Raw genomic sequence first — 20351 nt, 5'->3', positions numbered from 1 at the left:
AAGACTCATTTCTGCTAACAGCCTGACTCTAACAAATGCACAAAGGACCTGAATCCTATCACATGGAACGCCTAAGAGAGTACAACACATGTTGGCATTCCTTGGACAGGTTACAGCAGGACACATGTACCAGATTATGGAACTCTGACTCAACCACTCAGAGACATGCTCTCAGAAGCAGGAAACAGAAACCTCACTGCTGAACTCATCTGGACTACAGAAGGCGAGGAAGCTTTCACCAAGACTAAACAAGCCTTGGGACAAGCTGCACATCTATGCTCCCCAGACTACAATGCTGATTTTCATTTGGATGTTTCTGAAACAGGAGGGATGGTGAATGGAGTCCTGTTTCAGAAAAAAGGGGGAGAAAGACATGTACTGATGTACCACAGCTCAAAATTGGACAATGTTGAACAAGGACAAACCGGTTGTGCAAGACACCTGGCTGCTCTAGCAAAGACAATTCAAAAGACTGCACACGTGGTGATGTGCCACCCTCTCAAAGTAAACACTACACATGGTGTAGTGGCTTTTCTAAACTCACCAGTTAGAAAAGTAAAGATAGAAGAAACACTAACTAAGCCCCACATCACATATGTGGCAGGGACAGTCAACATGGCAACAGCACTGAATTCAGAAAACCATGACCCACATGACTGTGCATTTGTCTCACAACAAGATCTTAAAATTAGATCAGATTTGGAAAGAGAACCATTGAATAATCCAGATACAATTCTATACAGTGATGGCTGCTGCTACAAAGGAGATGAAGGAAATGTAGCTTCCTATGCTGTAGTGCAACAAAGTGGAGAAAACACAAACTTTGGAAGCACACATCATTCCACAGCCAGCCTCTGCTCAGCTTTCAGAAATAGTTGCGTTAACACAAGCATTGTCACATGGAGAAGGCCAGAGAGTAAATGTATACACAGACTCTGCTTATGCATATGGCACTGTCCACATTGAAGGGGGGGGTGGGGGGGGCAGGCACTCCAGTAGGACATTTGAAATGGTGTAATTCCACTTTAGAGGTTACCGCAGGAGGGATGGTTTTTGCAACAAATGTGTCATTCATGTTATTTCCCAGAGCTGACATATGGTGGTACAAAAATGATGAAAAATGATGAAGATGATGATGTTGATCATACCGATAATAGCTATATTAATACTGTGTGGATGCTGTTGCATCCTGTGTATCTGCACCCTGACCACTAAACTGATCACCACTGCCCTGACCAAAGAGAGAGCCACTGAGAAAGGTACATTTTTGATGCAAGGGGAAAACAAGTTACTCTTAGACTATGACATAGAGGAGGAACTAGACAGTCTGGAGGAAGATGATTTTGTGTGAATAACTACAAAATGTTCACTGCTGCCATACCTAAGCCACTGATTTTTATTTATGCTGGAACTGAAGGCATTTTTTATTCAAGTTAATGTTTTCTACTGAAGGTATCCAGTTTTTTCAAACGTTCCATCAGGAAGAATAACTTTCTTTTTCTTCCGAAAAAACTTGAATAAGTTCTCTCAGAATCAGTCCACGATGAAGAACAATAATCTTCTTCACTCTTTCTCTCTGATTGGCTTGTTCCTGCCACACATCCATGGAGTGAGGCATGGATGATTCCAAAGACAGCTCCAGAGAGAGAGGCAAGGTGTCATGAAGACTGGAGTACTCCATCTGAGAGATGCTTCCTGTGTGGAACGTCACGATGCCACTATCCTCTAAAGCACCGACATGAAGTAATGTTTCATGTTCTGGCAAACTAGACGCATCAGTGGAGTTGACTGTGGTGTAAATGGAAACACAGTCACTGCTTGCATTTGCAGAAATGGTGCAGTTTCCAACAAAAATGACATCTGAAGTATTTATCTCCACATGGTGTGTTGCAGATGTGTCTGCAGAGAAGTGATACATGTCTGGGCCGTCATGTGTACTTTTCACCTTCTTGAGCAGTTGCATCACTATTGTCTTCCACCAGATTGATGTCACAGGCAATGTCTCTCTTCTTGGTTGTTAAATAGAAATGTAAGTACAGTACAGTACAGTACAGTACAGTTCCCTGGCTGTGATATTATCCTCTAATAAATGCTGCTGAAAGTCAGTTAAAAACAACTGCACAGCCTTTTCAATTAGGTTTTGTTTGTTACGGTCCTTCATTACACTCTTTTCTGGTCCCCCCACCCTTTTTGGTGCATACCTGGACAAATTCCCCTTCTCTGAAATGCATCCATCCAAGTTCAATTTTTCTTTGATTCTTCGGAGCATTCTTTGGAGGAGTGTGATGCTCTCTTTCAGACACATGATCATGTTTGTTTCTTGAGAGCCTTCCTCTAAGTCGCTCAAAAAGCTTCGTCTTGCGACTGCTGGGTTCCGTTTCCTCGATCACCACAGGATGGCAGATACTCTCTCAGCTGGTCATCTGTCATGAGATGTATGACACTGGAATCAATCGAAAATTAAGAAGAATATTTAGGTCAAGTGAAGAAATGACAGCAGCGGATATTATTTACAAAGCTCTTCCAAAGTTTAAGGGTTTTTAAATCTGTTTATCTGTAAGATGTGAACATGAAGCATTTCCTGTATAAACCTTCTCCTGCTCCAGTCGCTGCACGTCTTCCTCAGGCACGTCGTGACCTTACAGTCACATAGCTCATCCATCTTGTGACAGTTCACAATCCTCTGTACCTGTTGAACACAATGAAAGCTTAAATATAAACTTAAATAATTCTAATCTAAACAGTTGATTTGTATTATATGTATTCAGCATGTATATTATTGAGCTTCTGATCTGCAGCGCTCTGATGTGACAAATCCAATACTTTAAACTGGTTAAGGAGAAACGTTCACTCCTTTTGATTTTATTGTGACAGTTTATGACATCACTGGATGAAAGAACACCTGCAGTGACTGTAGTTTATTATTCCACGTGTGCCTTTATGTTCAACATTCATGGTTTTAAAATGCTATTTTTATTAGAAAGTAAAGGTTGTTAAATATGCCATGAGCATGTTTATTTAATCAATACTCAGGTTGACCCATCATGTATTATTATTGTACGTACACATTAGCCAATATACTTACAAGACAAAACGTTTCATTGTACGTTGATAAATCAGCTAACAGCTAACATCTTGTTGTATGCGAGACGATATTTAGTAGGATAAGGAAAAATGCAACATTTGTTCTAATTGGTCCCTTCTCTCCTCTTCCTCTCTTCCTCCTATTCCTCCTCTTTCTTGTCCTTCTCATATCCTCCTTTCTCTTTTACTCCTCATCCTCTCTACCTCATCACCTCCTCTCTTGCTTTCTCCCTCTTCCACACTTCCTCACTCTCCTCTCAACAATTCCAAAGGAAATTCACAATTTTAGTCGCGGGCCCTAATGAGTGGTTCCCAAACCTTTTGTAAATAAGAATATTTTCGAGGGTACACGTAGGCTACAATAATTAGAGGTGTATTGCAGCTGAGATAACACTTGCTGAGTCTTAATTTAAGAGCTATGCTGATACAGCGGCCTCTGCGTAACATGAAGCAACTCACCGCAGCAGTTAGCCTACCTGCACTGTTTTCATTAGTGATGTGAACCACAACACTAGAGGCATATTATACTTATATTATAGTTTATAACAGGTGTGTTCGGAGCTTCATGAACTGCATTGTTATACAAACTGTAGTTTAGCTGCAAAGACTGCTGATTAACATTACAATTAGGCTACATGTACCATCCAATGTTTACAAAAGTCACCTGTAATAGTTACCTCATTTAGGACTGCATGTCGTTTGCATGGTGGAGCAGCGAGGTGATGAAGGGACCTCTGAAGACAGCGCCACTGTAACACATGCGCACTTCTTAGCTCATAATTCTGTACTTATATACTTTCCATTGAGATTTATTTATTTATTTGCGGAAATAGGCTTCCATAGTCTTCTGAGGGCACTCAGATTATATAATATGTTACATTACCAGTGTTTCCCGAGGTGTAAATGTAACATGAAGTAGGATGGAACATGCTATGTTAGGGTGAATGGGAAAGCTTAAGAGCCAGTGTGGAAAACTTATGTGAGCAGGGGAACAGTAGTAGTAGTAGTAGTAGCAGCAAGTAGTAGCAGCAAGTAGTAGCAGCAATAGCAGTAGTAGTAGTAGTAGTAGCAATAGCAGTAGCAGCAGTAGTAGCAGCAGCAGTAGCAGCAGCAATAGCAGTAGTAGCAGCAATAGCAGTAGCAGCAGCAATAGCAGCAGCATAGCAGTAGTAGCAGCAATAGCAGTAGCAGCAGCAATAGCAGCAGCAATAGCAGTAGTAGCAGCAATAGCAGTAGTAGCAGCAGCAGCAGTAGCAGTAGCAGCAGCATAGCAGTAGTAGTAGCAGCAGTAGTAGCAGCAGTAGCAGCAGCAGTAGCAGCAGTAGCAGCAGCAGCAGTAGCAGCAGCAGCAGTATCAGCAGCAGCAGCAGCAGCAGTTTGTTTCTGTGAATGGAAACGAGCAGAGAGAAGAAACACTCTCACATTCCTCTGGATTTAAACAGCCCTCTCTTGAGAGTCCTGTGTGTTGGCAGCAGCAGCAGCAGCAGCAGCAGCAGCAGCAGCATCATGTCATCCAAGAAGTCTTTAGTTTTAGTTTCATTTTCAGACACGTGGAAGATATTTAAACATTACTATAGTTAAACTGAAACACTGTTTTAATTAATAATAAAACGTTATTGTTAGCACATTTAGACCTGGCTGCAACAGAGACATTTAAAACCAGTGAATTATTAAGTGTTGTCAGTGTGTCCTGTTCAGAGCTCGTGCAGAAATGCACGATGACAGAGCAACATGAAGTCAACTGACGAGCGAAACGTGTCATCTAAAGTTTAACTTAATAACAGCAAACTAATGTGAGCTGGGGAGCAGTGATACAGTAGTGGACACTAAGTGGACACATGAGAGGAGGTCATAAAGCTCCTCACACTGAGGAGTTCTCCAACAGGCCCTACAGACAAAGCAACAGGCAAAGGCACACTTAGTGATAGTCAGAAGAATATGTTTAATAAAAATAATTAAACCTCAATTTCCTCTATAGAACTTCATAGAAAGTAATCCAATAAATTACAAATGAATTTTAAGACGCGTTTCCTGCACTACATAAAGAATTATTTTGACTACACAGACCAAAACTTGCAAATATTACAACTGTCCAATGAAAAGAAAAAGAGACAAAAACTGACCAGGGTGACATTTAGGATATTATCAAGCTTGAAATCAAAATACAAAACCAGCGATACTAGTTTTGCCATCTCAGTGATTACATGAACAAGACCCCCCCTGTACAGCAGTAGTGTGTTGTGTCATTCCTCTTGCATATTGGTCATTGTTTACTTGTGTGTAACGCAGAGTCAACACCGCCTATAGCACTAGCAGTGCTTTGGGAGTCCTTGTATAGTACAGCCTAAAACATCAAATAAAAGACAAAATTAAAAAGCAAAAATAGTCCAATCTTATGTCCACCCCTAAGTTGTGTCCTAAAGAGGCTCAGCAGTCATCATCCATCAACACATCGCTGTGGGGCAACGACAAGTAGCACAAGTTGTTAAATCAAAATCACCTACAGCAGAAGAAGCGATGGCTGGGTGTTTGCATAAGGGCACTACGAGTTTAAAGAGAGCAGAGGTGCAGATATACAAAATGACAGTGGCATGTTTAAGTTCATTGCTCAGACATAGAAAAATACTGTAGTTAGTAATAATATAAAAGAAAAAAGCAATTGCATTGCAAGCAAAACCCATGACGAGGTCTATATATATGTATATGTATGTGTGTGTGTGTGTGTGTATATGTATATATATATACACACACACACACACACACACACACACACACACACGCATACAAGGAAATCACTTTAAAGCAACATAAGAAATCAATACAAGTCTTGAGTCGAGGGGCTGCTCATGGTGTGACCCACTACAGGACAATGCTACAGCAATACTTAAGAACTAAGAGTTAATTCAGTGGGGGCTCTGTTGTACCCAGACCAAAACAAAAGCCTCACCTCCGAAATCATTTTGAAACGTGTATCTAACAGTCCACTGTGTAACAGCAGTCCTCGAGCAAGCACTGTTGTGCCAGAGAAAGTTACAAAAAGGTACTTCGGCTTGAGTGAACTCCAGTGTTTCTGTGTATCCTGGTTACAGCTGAACATGTGCAGGGACGACGAACAAAACACACGAGCACGGACACCGAGCACGAATCTGAGCGCTGGGTTTGTCAGACAGAAGTTAAATGAGAGCGTGAGGTACAGGATAAGGGCACTTCTACATCTAGCTGAAGCTCCGCAGCAGAACAGAATCCAAGACACACACACACACACACACACACACACACACACACACACACACACAAAGAAGCTGCAAACTCCCAGCAAACACACGCTGCTATTATTGAGCCCTTCCTGAAGCGAACCCGTCTGGCACTGTGTAAAACAAAATACTAAAATCATAGCGAGGATTTTGTGCTTGTGTCGTGTATTTTGCGACAGACTTTGGAACACCGAATCCAAAAACGACCGTCCTCCCAAATTTCTAATGGAGATGTGTTTGAAGGTCAAAAACACTTGTAATAGTAGTTTTCAACTGCTCATTGCTTTGCAAGGCCCTCCCCCCTTAATACACAACATTCAGACTGGAAGTTAAGGAAGCAGGAGATACCAGGCGAGGAGTCAAGCCACAGAACACAACACAGTGGAAGCTCTCAGTAGATCTACCTCTGACACACATGCCAGCAGAAACAATGACATTATGTACTGTACATGGAAAGCAATAAAACACACCCATGCACACGTACATCTGCACAGTGAAGCCAATCCATGTTGCACAGTTGAGGTAAGATGCAGTCAAATATGCCGGGGTTGTAGCAATAATATCCTCGTCATTAACAATCCTGAATTCTTATTTCACACAGAGAAACTAAGTCAGGACCTCAACGGGGTCATAGGGCAGTTTTTGGCACACAGTAAAAGGTTGTTTTGTCCCCGCAGCTCGAGGACTCGACTCTGACACTGGAGTCAAAATCAGATGTGCAAGTGAACGTGTCTGCCTACCGCGAGGCGCTAAAGTGCGACTTGGACATGTTGCGACATGTTTGTAAGGTGATGTTGAAAATGAGGAGTTTCTAAAATTAGATACTAATGTGTAAAATAATAATTATAATCCATTGACAGTTTTAAGCTAACGGGTTTAAAAAGAAAAAGTAATACTTGCACAGATTTAATTTTAAAGAGTGAGCTTCAGATAATTCCAAAAAAAAGGATGTGAACTAATACAGAAACGAATGCGATATGAAGGTAAGCGACAGGTAAGTGAGGCTGCGTGAGTTGTGCACTGGGGTGGAACATGGCAGACAGAGAATCTACAGCTTCAGTGACATTCATTAGCTGCCCAAGTTATTGCTGACATATCCAACGTATGATCTGCAAAGCATAAGTGTCAACGAACCTGTAAAAGTACCGACTATTTACAAGAGAAACCAAAGTGTTTGTCAAGTGTCACCCCCCCCCCCCCAAACAATCAAAATATATTAATAGTACAGCTCAACGAGCGTGGTGATGTAGTTTCACTTTTTTAATAAAATTAAATCCTGACATAATTACAATAATGCCGTTTTTTGTTGTAATTGTACATAATTGTGGTACAAGTTCACAGAGTTCAGAAATCTACTAAAGTCTGACATGCAAAATGTCTCAAAACAAGACTGTACCTTGTGAACAAACACTGAAATTTTATTTCAGTTCTTTTTAAGTCAGTTTTTACTGGTTTTTTTAAAGGTTTTTTGTACTTTATTACACAACATTTGTTAGTTTGTCTATTTACATGTAAAGAAATCGCAACATAAGTGCTGGAAAATCCATATATATGTGAATATATGTATACATTTCTAGGCAATATATAAATAAATTTATAATTATATTCATAATCAGTCCTAATCACTGGAGTCTGAATCATCTGATGAAGACGAGCTCCCAGATTCTGAAGATGACTCAGCTTTCCCCGAACCGTCAGGACCACTGTTCTCCTTTTGTTCCGCTGAGTCCTCTTCTTCTTCTTCGTCTTCTAATGCCTCGTCATCCTCCTCTCCGTCCCTCTCTGCCGCTAGCCGAGCTAACTCCTGCGATGACTGGGAGACCGCAGGAGGAGGACGAGCAGGAGGAAGGGTGGGGTCACTGTTTGAGCTCTGCGGCTGTGTGGCAGACACAGGAAGGTTAAGGCCTGGAGTGAGAAGCATCCCTGGGTAAAGCATACTGGAGAGTAACAAGGGGTTAAGAGATAGTGGGTGACTGGAAGCTGCAGAGGCAGCTGAAGCACTTTGTGGGGCGGTGGCAGAGGAAGTGGAGCTGGAAGTGGAGGAAGGAGTCGTATTCGAGCCCTCTGTCCTTTCTCCTTTGTGGTCTGAGGCGTGAGAGGAGGCTTTAGAGGCAGACGGCTCTCCTGCTACACCGCTGGTGGTTCCCTTTGTCTTCTCCTCAGAGCCTCCTGTGCAGTCCTGAGCAGGCTTCCCAAGCATGCCGCTCATGCCAAGCAGGTTTGGCAATCCAGCCATACCAGACAGCATCATGGGAAACATGGCAGCTAAGTTACTTGCAGCCAGGTTGCTAGCGTCGGACGGCAGCCCCATCAGGCCCGCAGTGAGCTGCAGCGACTGTAAGCTCTGGAAGTTTTGCTGGAAGGCCTGCAGGCTGGTCAGGTCCATTCCAGAGAGGAGGCCGTTGGCCAGCAGGGGGTTCAGACCCAGGGCGGAGATCGGGTTGGGTGCTGTAGCAGCTGCTGCTGCTGCCGCCGCCGCCTTGGCCAGAGGATTCTTAGGTCGACGTCCACGCCGGCTCACCTCCTCAGGAACGATGGGTCCCGTCAGGATCCTGTCGAACATGCTCTCTGGGAGGTAACCCTGGAGAACACGTGGACGATATATGCAGGGTTAGAAGTTTGACACAGCGTAGGATGATTAGTAAACGCACATATTCTTTGCTAGTTTATCAGATACACCGAGCCAAAGCTAATGTTCATTCATTCATTCATTGTGTTAGACTGCAATAGTTTGATGTGATGGATTTGTTACTTTGCGACTCACCGACTGTTTGACGACATCAGCCCATTCAGGTGGGACTCCGTACTCGGGGTTCTCCTGAAGGAACCGGCACAGATCCTTCAGAGGAGGAGCAAAGGCTCCACCAACCTACAGACAAAAGGATTACAGCAACATGAACCAACAGGCAAGGTACTTCTTTTACATTTAGGAAACATGCAACAAGTTGTAGAAGTGTCAGATTTGTATTATAGTGAGACGTTTCCATTATCTACACAACAGCTCAGTGTTTGAGGATGTTCAACACAACAACACACACAAACACACCTTGCGTGCATTTCTCCTGTTGATGATCTGGACCCTTTCCTCTCCAGTCAGGCTGTTCACGTCGATCTTGTTGGGGTTCCTGCAGCGGTGCCTCTTCTGCTTGGGTCGACCGTCCTGGAAGTGAAACTGCATTTGCATCTTATTTACCCCCTGTACAGGACACGGACGAATAAAAAGTCATTCTGACGGGAAATGTCTGACTGCAGTGACTTTTCTGTACAAGCTAGCTATGAGCTACTTGTTTGTACATGTATTGCATCATCAAACCCCTGTGGCTGGAACATTTGAATATCTTTTCATAACTGATCATACATTACAGAAAGAGAAGAAGGACTCACAGGGATAAAGGCTCCAGTGTCTGCCACAAAGCCAGGGTGCTCCATTAGCCACTGTTCTAGATCCTTCTTCCTGGGAGCGTCATCCCCAGCCAGCCGGGTGCCATCTTTGAGGTTGATGACGGGGACCCTGCTGTCAGTGTCTGCAGGGACCTGACTGGAGCTCTGGCTGTAGCCCGGCACAGGTGCCACAGCCATGCCCACCTGACCAATACCACCCCAACCAGGAGGCATCTGGAGATACAACAAACAGTGTTTATATATTATTTACATCATATACACAAATATCCATAAGTATCATTCTGAATTTGAAGCTTTGTGGTATCACACGAGCGCCTAAGATGACTGCTTACCTGATCAGGAACAGAAGGGGCTCTACTCCGGTTCATGAAGAGCAGGTCCATCCCCTCCACGTTCTTCCTCCTTCCCCTCCGCCTCTTAACCACTGGCTGACCTTCCACTGCTCCGTTCAGCCTCATATGACCAGTAAGACCCGGAGGCGCTGCAGAAAAAGGCAGCAAAACATGACACATGGGCACATTCAGACTTACATGAGCTTTTTAGGGCTTTCTGTTTGGCATTCTATGAAAGAGTTAGATGATACATTTCAGACTGAACACACACACACACACACACACACACACACACCTTCTACTCTATACATATATGTGTGTATACTTGTATATAAGACAAGTAGGACTACAGAGGATGGCTCGTGTGTGTGCAGTCTCCAGTCACTAAAACTACACATTGCTGCCATCTAGTGGTGGCAAAAGGAACATAGGATGATCTGTTTGCACGGGTGTTTTGGTATTTGCTGTATTTTAATTGTAAACATACCCGTCTGGACGCTGCACTGAGGTTTGGTGATGTCGGCCAGGCCGGTGTCAGAGGCGCTCTGCAGCTCATGAAGCCGGGCCAGGTACTGCTGCTGGGCCTGGGGGCCCTCGTCCGACTCCAGGGGCCTCTTCAGAGGTAGACCTTGTTTTTGGAAAGTCAACTTCAGACCTCCCTCCTGCTTTACAGACAGACAGACAGACAAAAGGTGTTTGATACGTCTAGCAAGATGTATAGTCACAAGGCAAACAAAGGCTATAAAACAACAAACTTGAGCTTAAACTTTATTTTATTCTTACATTAGCTTTCTCTGCCTTTTAGTCCAGTCATTTAATTATGTTATGTTTATATTTTTAATGCTATATCCTGGTATGCATGTTAAATTCAATGTATGTAATAAATTATTCTGTAGTTTACGAGAATTTCTTACAATAAAAGCAAATATCTTTCAGGCATTTTCTTGTTAGTACTATTGGGACACATGGACACACACAGAGGGTAGTGGCTAGCCGGGCAGCGGGAAAAGTCTATTCATAGTTAGGACTGTAGTGGGAAGCCATGCCAAAGCGATAGCGGCTGTCAGCATAAAGATGTTACAGGTTACAAGCAGCAGGTGTCTGAGGGTCTTTATACAATTTGGGGAAAAGCCCCGGATCAAAAAGCAACGCAAAAGCAAGGAATGAATGGAAGCACGTCAGAGGCATGCCGAGTTAACAGCCACGTTGCCTAGAAGCATATCAGTGAACACCCACAGCCAAGGTCTCCATTTCAATCAGATTATAAGCAAGACCCCTTCAGTCTAGAGAGGCTTCAAACTGAACCTTGTTATATTATCATGACTGAGTGATTTGTGCTCATGTAATCACAGCCTCAGAGCCTAATTCAAATTGAGTGTGTGGGAAAAGAGAGGAAGGCTGCTATTAAATTAATCTCTCATCCTGCCAGGCAGTAAAAACCACTAATCATACCCAAAGGAAAGAAGGAAGAAAACCAGAGACACATGCTGAACACGGCAGCTAGCACCGGTCATGGCAGCGGAAGTGGTAGGGTCCTACGATTAGGGCGAAGCGGAGGGAAGTGGGGAGGAAGGGAGAAATCAACATACATCGTTGAGTTTTACTGAGAACTCCTTGTTTTCTGCAACATGCTTGGTCACCTTTGACCCCTGTGGTGAGGCAGAGGGGTCCTCGCACAGGCTGTTGGCGTTGTCCAGCAGCTTGGTGGTGTAGAAGGAGGCCACCGCACCGCCGGGCTCGTACACCCGACGTGTTCCCGGCCACTTGCCCTTTAGCACCGCCTGGCAGATGCTGTCCAGGCGGTTGATGATCACACGATCCTAAATAAACAGCACAGTCAAACTCTTGCATCATTTTCATTTCCCTTCTCCTCACAACTATGCAGCAATTTTGTTTTTATTGATTTGATTGATTGAACAATGACGATCAAATATTCCCTTCTAGCTGAACACTCGCTTTGATGATCGAGTCATGCAGTGTTGTTTTGCATCGGTGACTGGAATGCACACGTGTACAGTGGTTCACCTTCGGCCAGTAGGATGCAGCGAGCATGTACCCTCCTCCCTGGAAAGGATGCGAGGAGTTGTTGGCGATGCCGTTCTCAGCCGTGTGGGTGTCTTGGGTTTCATCCTGCATCATGCTCAGAGACGCCACGCTGTCCTCATCAAAGCCCTTCACAATTGCCGCTGCAGCCACTGAGAACACAGGACAGACATTAGAACCACGTCTAAACCTTTCACGTGTGCACTTTTCTGCAATTACTACGGGTCAAAGAAAATATATAAAGTATATTTCATTTAAACAATCTCGCTGGTTTGTAATTTAGTGAAATATGCTCTGAACACGTCTCACCTTTCTTCTTCCCTTCCTCGCCCTCACTTTCACTGCCATCAGAAGAAGATGAGGAGGATGACGACGACGATGACGACGACCCAGCGGAGGAGCAAGATGATGAGGAGGAGCTGGACCCGGAATGTGACGAGGAAGAAGAGGACGATGAGGAGGAGGAAGAGGAGTGCGATGAAGAGCTTGAGGAGGAGCCATCTGAGTCAGACTCTGAGCCACGCTTAGCCTCCCTCTCCCTGCGGCTCCTCTTGCTGGCCTTCTTAGGTTTCCTCTCGGAGGAGTTGGGTGTGAGGGGTTTGGTTCGTGCCGCCACCATCTGCATCTCGCTGTCCCTCATCTCAGACAGCGGCTTCTCATCCAGACCTGTGGGAGTAGCTGGTGCTCGAGGAGGACTCCAACTCTCCGCCTGCGTCTCCCGGCCCTCCTCCCGGCTCTCCTCCCCCTCCGAGGCTGGTTCCACTTTGGGTACAACCCCACAGGGCTCTGCGTCTCTCTGGGCAGGTGGAGGCAGCGGAGAGCCCGTCAACACTGAGCTGGTTGCCTGGCACTGAGGCGGTAGAAGCGGCGTGGATGTGCGTGATTGCTGCTGTGCAGTTTTTGTTTGGCTGTAGTTGCGTTGGGCAGCCATGAAGCTGAGCTCAGGGTCTCTCAGAATGTGGTAATCTGTGCGGCTGACGCCGTGCTTGGCAGCTCCGATTATCAGGTCACGGTCATGGGTACCGGCGTCCCACCAGACGGGCAAGTCAGAGCTCATCTGGCACAACAGCAGGTGCTCATAGAGCAACTCGTGGCGAATGACTTGTTCCCTCACCTGGCGAAGCAACTCGACTCTGTACAGCGTACGGGACGCTCGCTCCTCTGTGATGGGCTGGATGGTCAGAGACGGGTCCACCGCAGAGTCTGGAACAAAGACGAAGAAGAGCGCGTGAGAGGAAATGAAGGCTGCTCGACAGTACAACCCAAAGACCTGGTTTTGACTGGAGTTTAAACATCACACTGTTTGCCTTTCCACAAATGATTAACCTTATCTGCCCCTCCACTTCAGCACTGCTGAGCCAGCATGTTTATTAAGGTGGTAGCGACCTCTGAAGAATAAAACCATTTACTGCCAGGAAGAAGTCAAGTACATACACGTCACACCAGAGCACGGTGCATAGAAACACATCATTTACCTACATATGGCGTTTTCACAGGCACAGCTTTTACTGGACAGATTCATGAAGCAATAACTTCATTTATCCAACACATTAATTTGTTTAATAATGGAATTATAATAGTGTAATTAAAACTTTAAGAAGCAATTGGGCAGGCACATCATTTATAATTCGCATAGCAATGATTATTTTCAGATTGTTTTGTCTAAAAAATGTCAGAAAATAGTGAAAATGTCGAATTTCTCAAAGTCCAAGGTGATGTCATTAAATGTTTTGTGTGTCAAAAGTCCAAAGATATCCAGTTTAAAATGATCTAAACGGAGAGAAGCAGCGAAGACAGTATGCCTGCGAGTGTGTTAGTGTGTAAACAAGAAGACGTCTGACCTCCCTCTTTGGGTGGCAGGCGACACACCCTTCGGCACATGGCGGTAAAAGCACACAGGTATTTCTGCAGGCTCTCGTCAGTCTTCTTGTGCAGGCGAGCCATGGCCCGGAACTTGGTCCAGTCGAAGCGGCCGAGGTTTGGGTCGAAAACAACACCGAAAGTGGAGACCACGCGGTAGAAGTCAGCCTCCTCTCGTCTGGTCCATCTGAGGAAAGGGAAAAACGTACCCCGTTAACAGTCTGATATCCTCTCACTGCAAAACGTCCAAGATTGTATTTGACCCGCTTATGTCTCCTGACCTTTGTTGCCGTTCAATCTTAGCAACCATCTTGGGGTTGAGGGTGTCGTTGTGAGTGGGGGGCAGCGGGCAGAGGGGGGCAGACAGTATCATGGTCGACGGAGACGGAGCCTGAGTCTGGTGGATCTGGAGGATCTGCCGGCTCTTGGTGAAGCGCTGAGAGGCTGTGATCAGTCGCCTCAGCCTGGCAGTCAGCACGGAGGGCGAGGGCCAGAAGGAGGTTTGACCTTCTGTCACTGGAGCTGCGTCTGGATCAGAGTAGCGTACAGTACAATTCACTTTTTTAATTCCCCAAAATGTCAGCGCTATTATTAAAACTTCACAACTTTTCCAGATTTCTCCCGCCCGTGGGAAGCCTGCATTTATAATCGTCATAGCAATGATAATCCCGTGTGGATTACAAGCAGTTAATGCTCACCTCCGGCGTTGTCAGTGACAATCACGTCTCCAGGAGAAGAGGCGTCATCCTGCATGATAAGACGTGTGTGATTATGGAAGGACAAAACACTCAAATACAAGGTCACCAGAGTGAGGTCATCTTTTCCTCAACCAGTCAGGGTAATGTTTGATCAGAGGATCCATCATGCAGCTTTGCTTCACGTGGCCTTACCTCCATATCGTCCTTCATCAGGGCGGGAGCAGGCTTGTACTCGGGGTCATCCACATCCCTACACACAGATAAAGTTTGTCATTTTGGCAGCTCTAAACTCAAGCCAAGCACGTTAAAACAAAAAGGCCACATAATGTTTGTACCGACCCATCCATGAAATCGTTGCCTCTCTGTTCAGCGGCAATGGCCTTCTCGTCTGGTCGGCCCACACGGTCTAGGAAGCACAGGGTAGGGTCTGCACGCAGAGTGTTGTACTTCTCATAACCTGCCAGTGCACAGGAGGATAAGCAAATACCAACGTTAGCAAAGGATAATGCATGGAAACGCTTAGCTAGGGAGCGGGCAACACACACACACACACAAGCTGGAGGATTTCCCACAATCCCCTGGTATCAATGGAAAACACTAGAAATAGTGAAGCCACAATTCTTTTTAAAACAATTACTCTTAGTAGAACTTTGAATACTGAGACTCTTTGAGAGTATAGAAGAGACTAGTTGAGCTTAATTTAAACCATTTCAACACATTTATCAACTAGATAACCGTATTACAGGTATATAAGGTATAAAAGGTAAAACAAGTCACAGTAAGAGCCGAGGTTTCTCACCATGCTTGTAGACACCCAGCAGCAGACACTTGTCAGCGATGGCGTCCCACCACAAGGCCGGCAGGTCCGAATGGTCAGGGTCAGGCACCCAGATCTTTATCTCACTGAAGGAGAGATTTAGACAACAACAATGTTATTATGCTACCATTTGCTATATACATTTGGTGTTAATACAAACACTTAGCTCCCCATGAAGGGCTTTTATTGTGAAACAACAAAATAGAAATTGTGAAACAATAAAAGCATATTTTAACTTCCTTTATTATTATTATTTCCTTGTTAATGACATTTTCAACAGCTCTGAATAATAGAAGACAGGAAAAGAGATGCCCATCTTTCACCAGCAGGTGGAGCTCTACAACCTTCTTATTCAGTCAGCTGATCAGTCGTTTCTTCCTTCAACAGGTTGATCTCATATGCTAATGACAACACTCGCCACTCAAGGAGGAACAATCTGCTATTTCACCTCCATATGGAAACTCTGCCCGGTGTCTAATGAATCCAGCCATCTCTTTATCTGAGCCACTCAGGAGTTACACAGCCACACTAGGTGTTAGGTACATGTACTATTATGTGTTAAATACAGTGCGTTTTAAGAGTCGAGCCGTCGAAGTTGTAGAAATAAAAAGCCAACAATGGTAAAAACATAGGGCAGGGAGTGTAAGTAAGGTAATGTCCGCTCACCTGGAGTCCACGCCGTCGAGCACAACCTGGGCCTGGCTTCCTATCACCTCCTGTTTCAGGTAGTAGAGCATTCTGACCCTGAGCAGCACCCTGCACAGAGAAAACCCACCGGTCACAACAAAGCCCTGACCACGCACAAACGCTGAGCGAGCAGAACCAACACACACACACGCGCACGCAGCAACCTGTTGAACACAATGCAAACGAGTGAAATGTGTGACAATTCAGCTGTAATCCTGAAATTGTACCGTGAAGTCGCGTCCCATCATTTCACACAAATTAATTTATGTAAATATGTAAATACGTACGCCTGTATTCTAGGATTGTCTTTACGTGTGTGTGTGTGTGTGTGTGTGTGTGTGTGTGTGTGTACAGCTATAAATCCTTACAGGCCTTCCACAGAGCAGATACACACACACACACTAAGCCTGATCAATGCATTATAGTTTCACTGAAGTCAACAGTAATGTATAGACCACACACAGAGTCGTGGGCAGCTCCACGGCCAGGCTCCCAGATCTGAGTGAACAGACAACATTCTCTCTCCAGTCGTCATGTGGTCGTGCACTGGCAGTAGATGAAGGCTGGGAAGTGGAGGCTGACAAGGTAGCGAGAGGCTGACTCACAGGGGAGACATTAGCTCTGTGATGCATGATCACACATCACAGGCAGCGGGCTTTGAGCGAAGACACGGTGAAGTGGTGGGAACTGTGGTGCGCTGGTGTGCCAGGCTGTAACGTCTGGCACACCTTGAGATTTTGCTTAATGTAGAAATCCTTCCGTGTAATCATTTTGTCTAAAACACAAAATGATTTTTCAATTCCGTCGCGTAATGCTGGCTGTTGGCAAAATGCGGCCCACGGAGGTTTTAGGAATGTCTGGCATGAGAGCAGCATTACTGTGGAGTTATTATATGTCCTACAATTACTCTTTACAAAATGGTTACATCTCAGGGGATATAGTATTCTCCACTGACCGAGCCCAATGAGCAGGGACATTTAGGAAACTGCCAGATTGGCACATCTAGCTTTTCTGAATAAAGCCCCTAAAACAACTCAAACCAAGCAGATAAGAAACATAATACACTGTTTTCACTACAAGTAGCACAGCAGTGGAGCAGCAGAACTGTCACCTGTTGCCAGACTACTGATGTCTCAACACTTAAAGTTTCATAAAGAAGAATAAGAACGACGTCTCTCTGCAGCCAAGGCTTCTCTACGTCGCTGCTCTTCTTTCAAGAGCACTGAAAGAGTTGTGGACTGTCTGAAATATAGCATGCCAAGCGTTCCATCTTTTTAACGCCATAATTCCGCTAAATATTGTTATAAATGAGCCCGAAATCTTTCCCCCGATTCACTGACAGGACAAGGAAATACTGCAGGGCCCCCGGGTCTGTCGGAGTGATGGATGTCTGTGGTGACCAGTCTGGACTTGTAGCTCTGGTAAATCAAAGTCTTGAACTTCCTCCCTTTCCCTCCTCCACCCTCCATCCTCCAGTGTGACTGGAGCCGCCCAGGAGCAGCTGCTGCTTCCTCAGCCTGTCAGCACAGCTCTTCATCACTCTCCTTCCAAGCCTTTGTAAGTCAGTGTGTGTGTGTGAGATGTGCTTCACTCAGAGAGGCTGCAGAGGATCTCAGTCATACACAGTCTTTTAGACGCAAATAAGCAAAGTATGCATGACATGATGTGTGGCATGAAAGGAATCCCTCATGGTCTGTTCACAGAAAAACAGAATCTGTCACAAACCCAGCGTAACGGGGAGAGACTGAGTCACAGATGTAACTCTGATTGAAAGCGCACAAACACCATGAAATTTTTATGTGCCTTCTCAAAACTGTGTCCTCCATGTCAAAAGCAAGTTTCACATCTTTACTACAGTACGCAGTAAAGCATGTGTGATATAAAGCCAGGAAACTAAAACAGGAAACTCGCCACATGATCATCCATGGACGTAGTAGACCTTTGGAAACCATCAGAATCATTTCCCCACTACTTCTTATAGTTTCCAATCCTGCGTAGAAGTCATTTTCATTTACAGTCCTGTTAAGAAAGCCAGTGAACCCCCTCATCCCCCCCACCACCACCCGTCACATTCCAGGTCCTCAGAGTGAAAACACAAAAGTCAGCAAACCCTGCTGACTGTGTCCCCATTTGCCTGGCGTGTCACATATCAGACAATCCCTAGATTCAGCACAACTGGACTGGGAGACAATGGAGAACTTTCTATGGAAGCTGCAGCACTCTGCATCCAAAGCCCCACGGGCACAAGCCCCCCCCCCCCCCCACCCTTTTTTTTTTTTTTTTAAATAGAAGCAGCCATCCATTTGGCTTTGTATCTCAGCAGCTCCTGTTTAGATAGCAGCCAACTTTCTCCCCTCTTTTTGTGTAAATAAGAGAGATCCATGAAGGCCATTAGCTGGACTGAAGTCTCATTAAGCATCGCATCAGTCAGCTGGTCCCCATGTGATGCACGTCCGATAATGAATCTGTCGGCTCCAATAGATATTTTAGTGCCTCCTAATTACTGTGGCTTGGAGGGGGGTCAAATTTGAGCCACGAGCAAATTGTATTTTCATACATTTCAGGCTTCTATTAAAAATAATCTGATACAAATCTGTCCTAGAAGAGAATAATGAGCACCTGCCAGTTTCTATAATAGCATAAAAGGTTTAAACACAGACTCAAGAACACACACATCCTCAACCCACAAGAGATCAGACAAACCAACCATAGACTATTAATCACCATGTGCACTGTAAGTAAGTTAAAGGCATGAATATAAAGACGTCTCATCTACTAACACACATAACGGTCAAGAATATTCATCTCTTGTGTTGTGGTCACTGCATTCTTTTAAAACAGCTGGCGATGTAATGCAATTAAGTGTCAGCTTATTTGTTGCATGTGCAATAAAGTGAAAGTCCTACTTGTTGCAGTGGTGTTTGAGGTGTTTCTTGTAGCCGTCGTCCTGCAGCATGTGCTCTGGGTTGTGTTTCCTAAGCCACTCAGCTTTGTGGATGTCAAAAGAGCTGGACTGGATCTTCATCTTCTTACCCTTTCTGCCCCGAGGGACTGGAGCAGATAAACCTAGAGGAACAAGAGGAGGTTGAGAGTCATATATAGGAAATTAAGTAGTTTCATAAATCCCACTTCCTCTAATCTCTGTATGTGCTGCTATCTGCTGTTGGGCTGGCAGCTCTGAGCCTCACCCAGGTGATTCTGCAGCTCCTTGGTGCATCCGTCCTCACTCGGGGCGATCAGGTCCCACATGAAGCTTTTGATTTTGTCATCTCCACGGTAATGGACCAGGCAGTAAGACAGCAGGGCCCTGCAGATGGACTCCACGTCTCTCTCGGTCAGCTGCTTCTTAAAACGCCCGTGGTTGAGAATATCCTTCCAACGACCCCACCTGGACAACAAAAGGGGAAATCCCAATTTAAGAAAAGTGGGCTCAGACATGTTCATCTGATGTGTTTCCTGTATCCCATTACAAATGTACAATGTCTTACCTATAGACAAGATCTATGACTTAAACTATTTGAGTCATCTTACCCATAAACCAGCAGGTTCTTCTCTACTCTGAAGCACTCTGTGCGCCCATAGCTGTTGAGGCGGTCGTGGTTTCGCCGGAGCTTAGGTTTGGTGTCGTCACTGTCGCTGTTGCCCTCTGAAAGCTCTGCCAACTCATCCTTGGTGGCGCTGAACGGCCTCGTCTGCTTTCTGACACGAGGAGTGTCGATCACCAAGCTGTTCTGTAGCGAGGGAATGAAGGGCGAACACGACTTCAGCAAAAGTCTACAGTACAGGTTAAGAAAGTCTGCAACCAGACTGGATGTCCAGCCGTCACATCACAAGGTCTTAACTCTGCTCTGTGTGTTGTATTCTGTGTGCTGAAGTACGTACTCTGCCGTTGGACATATCCATATCAATGTCAGCCTTTTTGGCCCATTTGTCCCAGAAGTTGGGGTCATCCAGAGAGATGTCTGTGCGGTTTCCGGACGACACAAAACTGGCCTGAAAGCAGACATGAAAATCATATTAAACCATAATCATGTTTGTAGGATGAATCATGAGATGCTCCTGCTCACTAATCAACAGCCAGCGACGTCAAAATGTTAAATGTACTCCAACTGCATGGTGAGGTAACAAACACAATCACTTGTCATTTTTATTCACCTTAGCAAAGGTGGATCCT

The 20351-nt window shown here is 45.0% G+C and overlaps 1 protein-coding gene across 9 annotated transcripts in view; it reads right to left on the bottom strand.

Annotated features, from left to right (window-relative positions):
• Positions 1-5006: 5006 nt before the first annotated feature.
• The window catches only part of chd9 (chromodomain helicase DNA binding protein 9), a 61605-nt gene continuing 46260 nt past the window's right edge, over positions 5007-20351 (bottom strand). For 3 of the 9 annotated variants that reach the window (XM_029428204.1, XM_029428149.1, XM_029428197.1), the window contains 21 exons: positions 20333-20351; positions 20060-20170; positions 19709-19908; positions 19366-19565; positions 19084-19243; positions 16157-16246; positions 15473-15576; positions 15013-15130; positions 14866-14923; positions 14674-14722; positions 14257-14503; positions 13957-14162; positions 12425-13318; positions 12098-12267; positions 11662-11892; positions 10560-10737; positions 10073-10221; positions 9723-9953; positions 9385-9534; positions 9103-9207; positions 7957-8919 (listed from right to left, as the gene is read on the bottom strand). The exon at positions 20333-20351 is cut by the window's right edge and continues 179 nt beyond it. In XM_029428204.1, coding sequence (XP_029284064.1) covers positions 7957-8919; positions 9103-9207; positions 9385-9534; positions 9723-9953; positions 10073-10221; positions 10560-10737; positions 11662-11892; positions 12098-12267; positions 12425-13318; positions 13957-14162; positions 14257-14503; positions 14674-14722; positions 14866-14923; positions 15013-15130; positions 15473-15576; positions 16157-16246; positions 19084-19243; positions 19366-19565; positions 19709-19908; positions 20060-20170; positions 20333-20351 — 4633 coding nt within the window. Of the gene's footprint in view, positions 8920-9102; positions 9208-9384; positions 9535-9722; positions 9954-10072; positions 10222-10559; positions 10738-11661; positions 11893-12097; positions 12268-12424; positions 13319-13956; positions 14163-14256; positions 14504-14673; positions 14723-14865; positions 14924-15012; positions 15131-15472; positions 15577-16156; positions 16247-19083; positions 19244-19365; positions 19566-19708; positions 19909-20059; positions 20171-20332 lie in introns of all 9 variants that reach the window. The other 6 variants (XM_029428171.1, XM_029428178.1, XM_029428154.1 and 3 more) reach the window with 6 other exon arrangements.

The sequence above is a fragment of the Cottoperca gobio genome, chromosome 3, assembly GCF_900634415.1.
Source record: "Cottoperca gobio chromosome 3, fCotGob3.1, whole genome shotgun sequence".
In the NCBI taxonomy this organism is placed as follows: Eukaryota; Metazoa; Chordata; class Actinopteri; order Perciformes; family Bovichtidae; genus Cottoperca; species Cottoperca gobio.
Note: the sequence above shows the minus strand (reverse complement) of the source record. Positions and strands in the feature narration are given on the sequence as shown.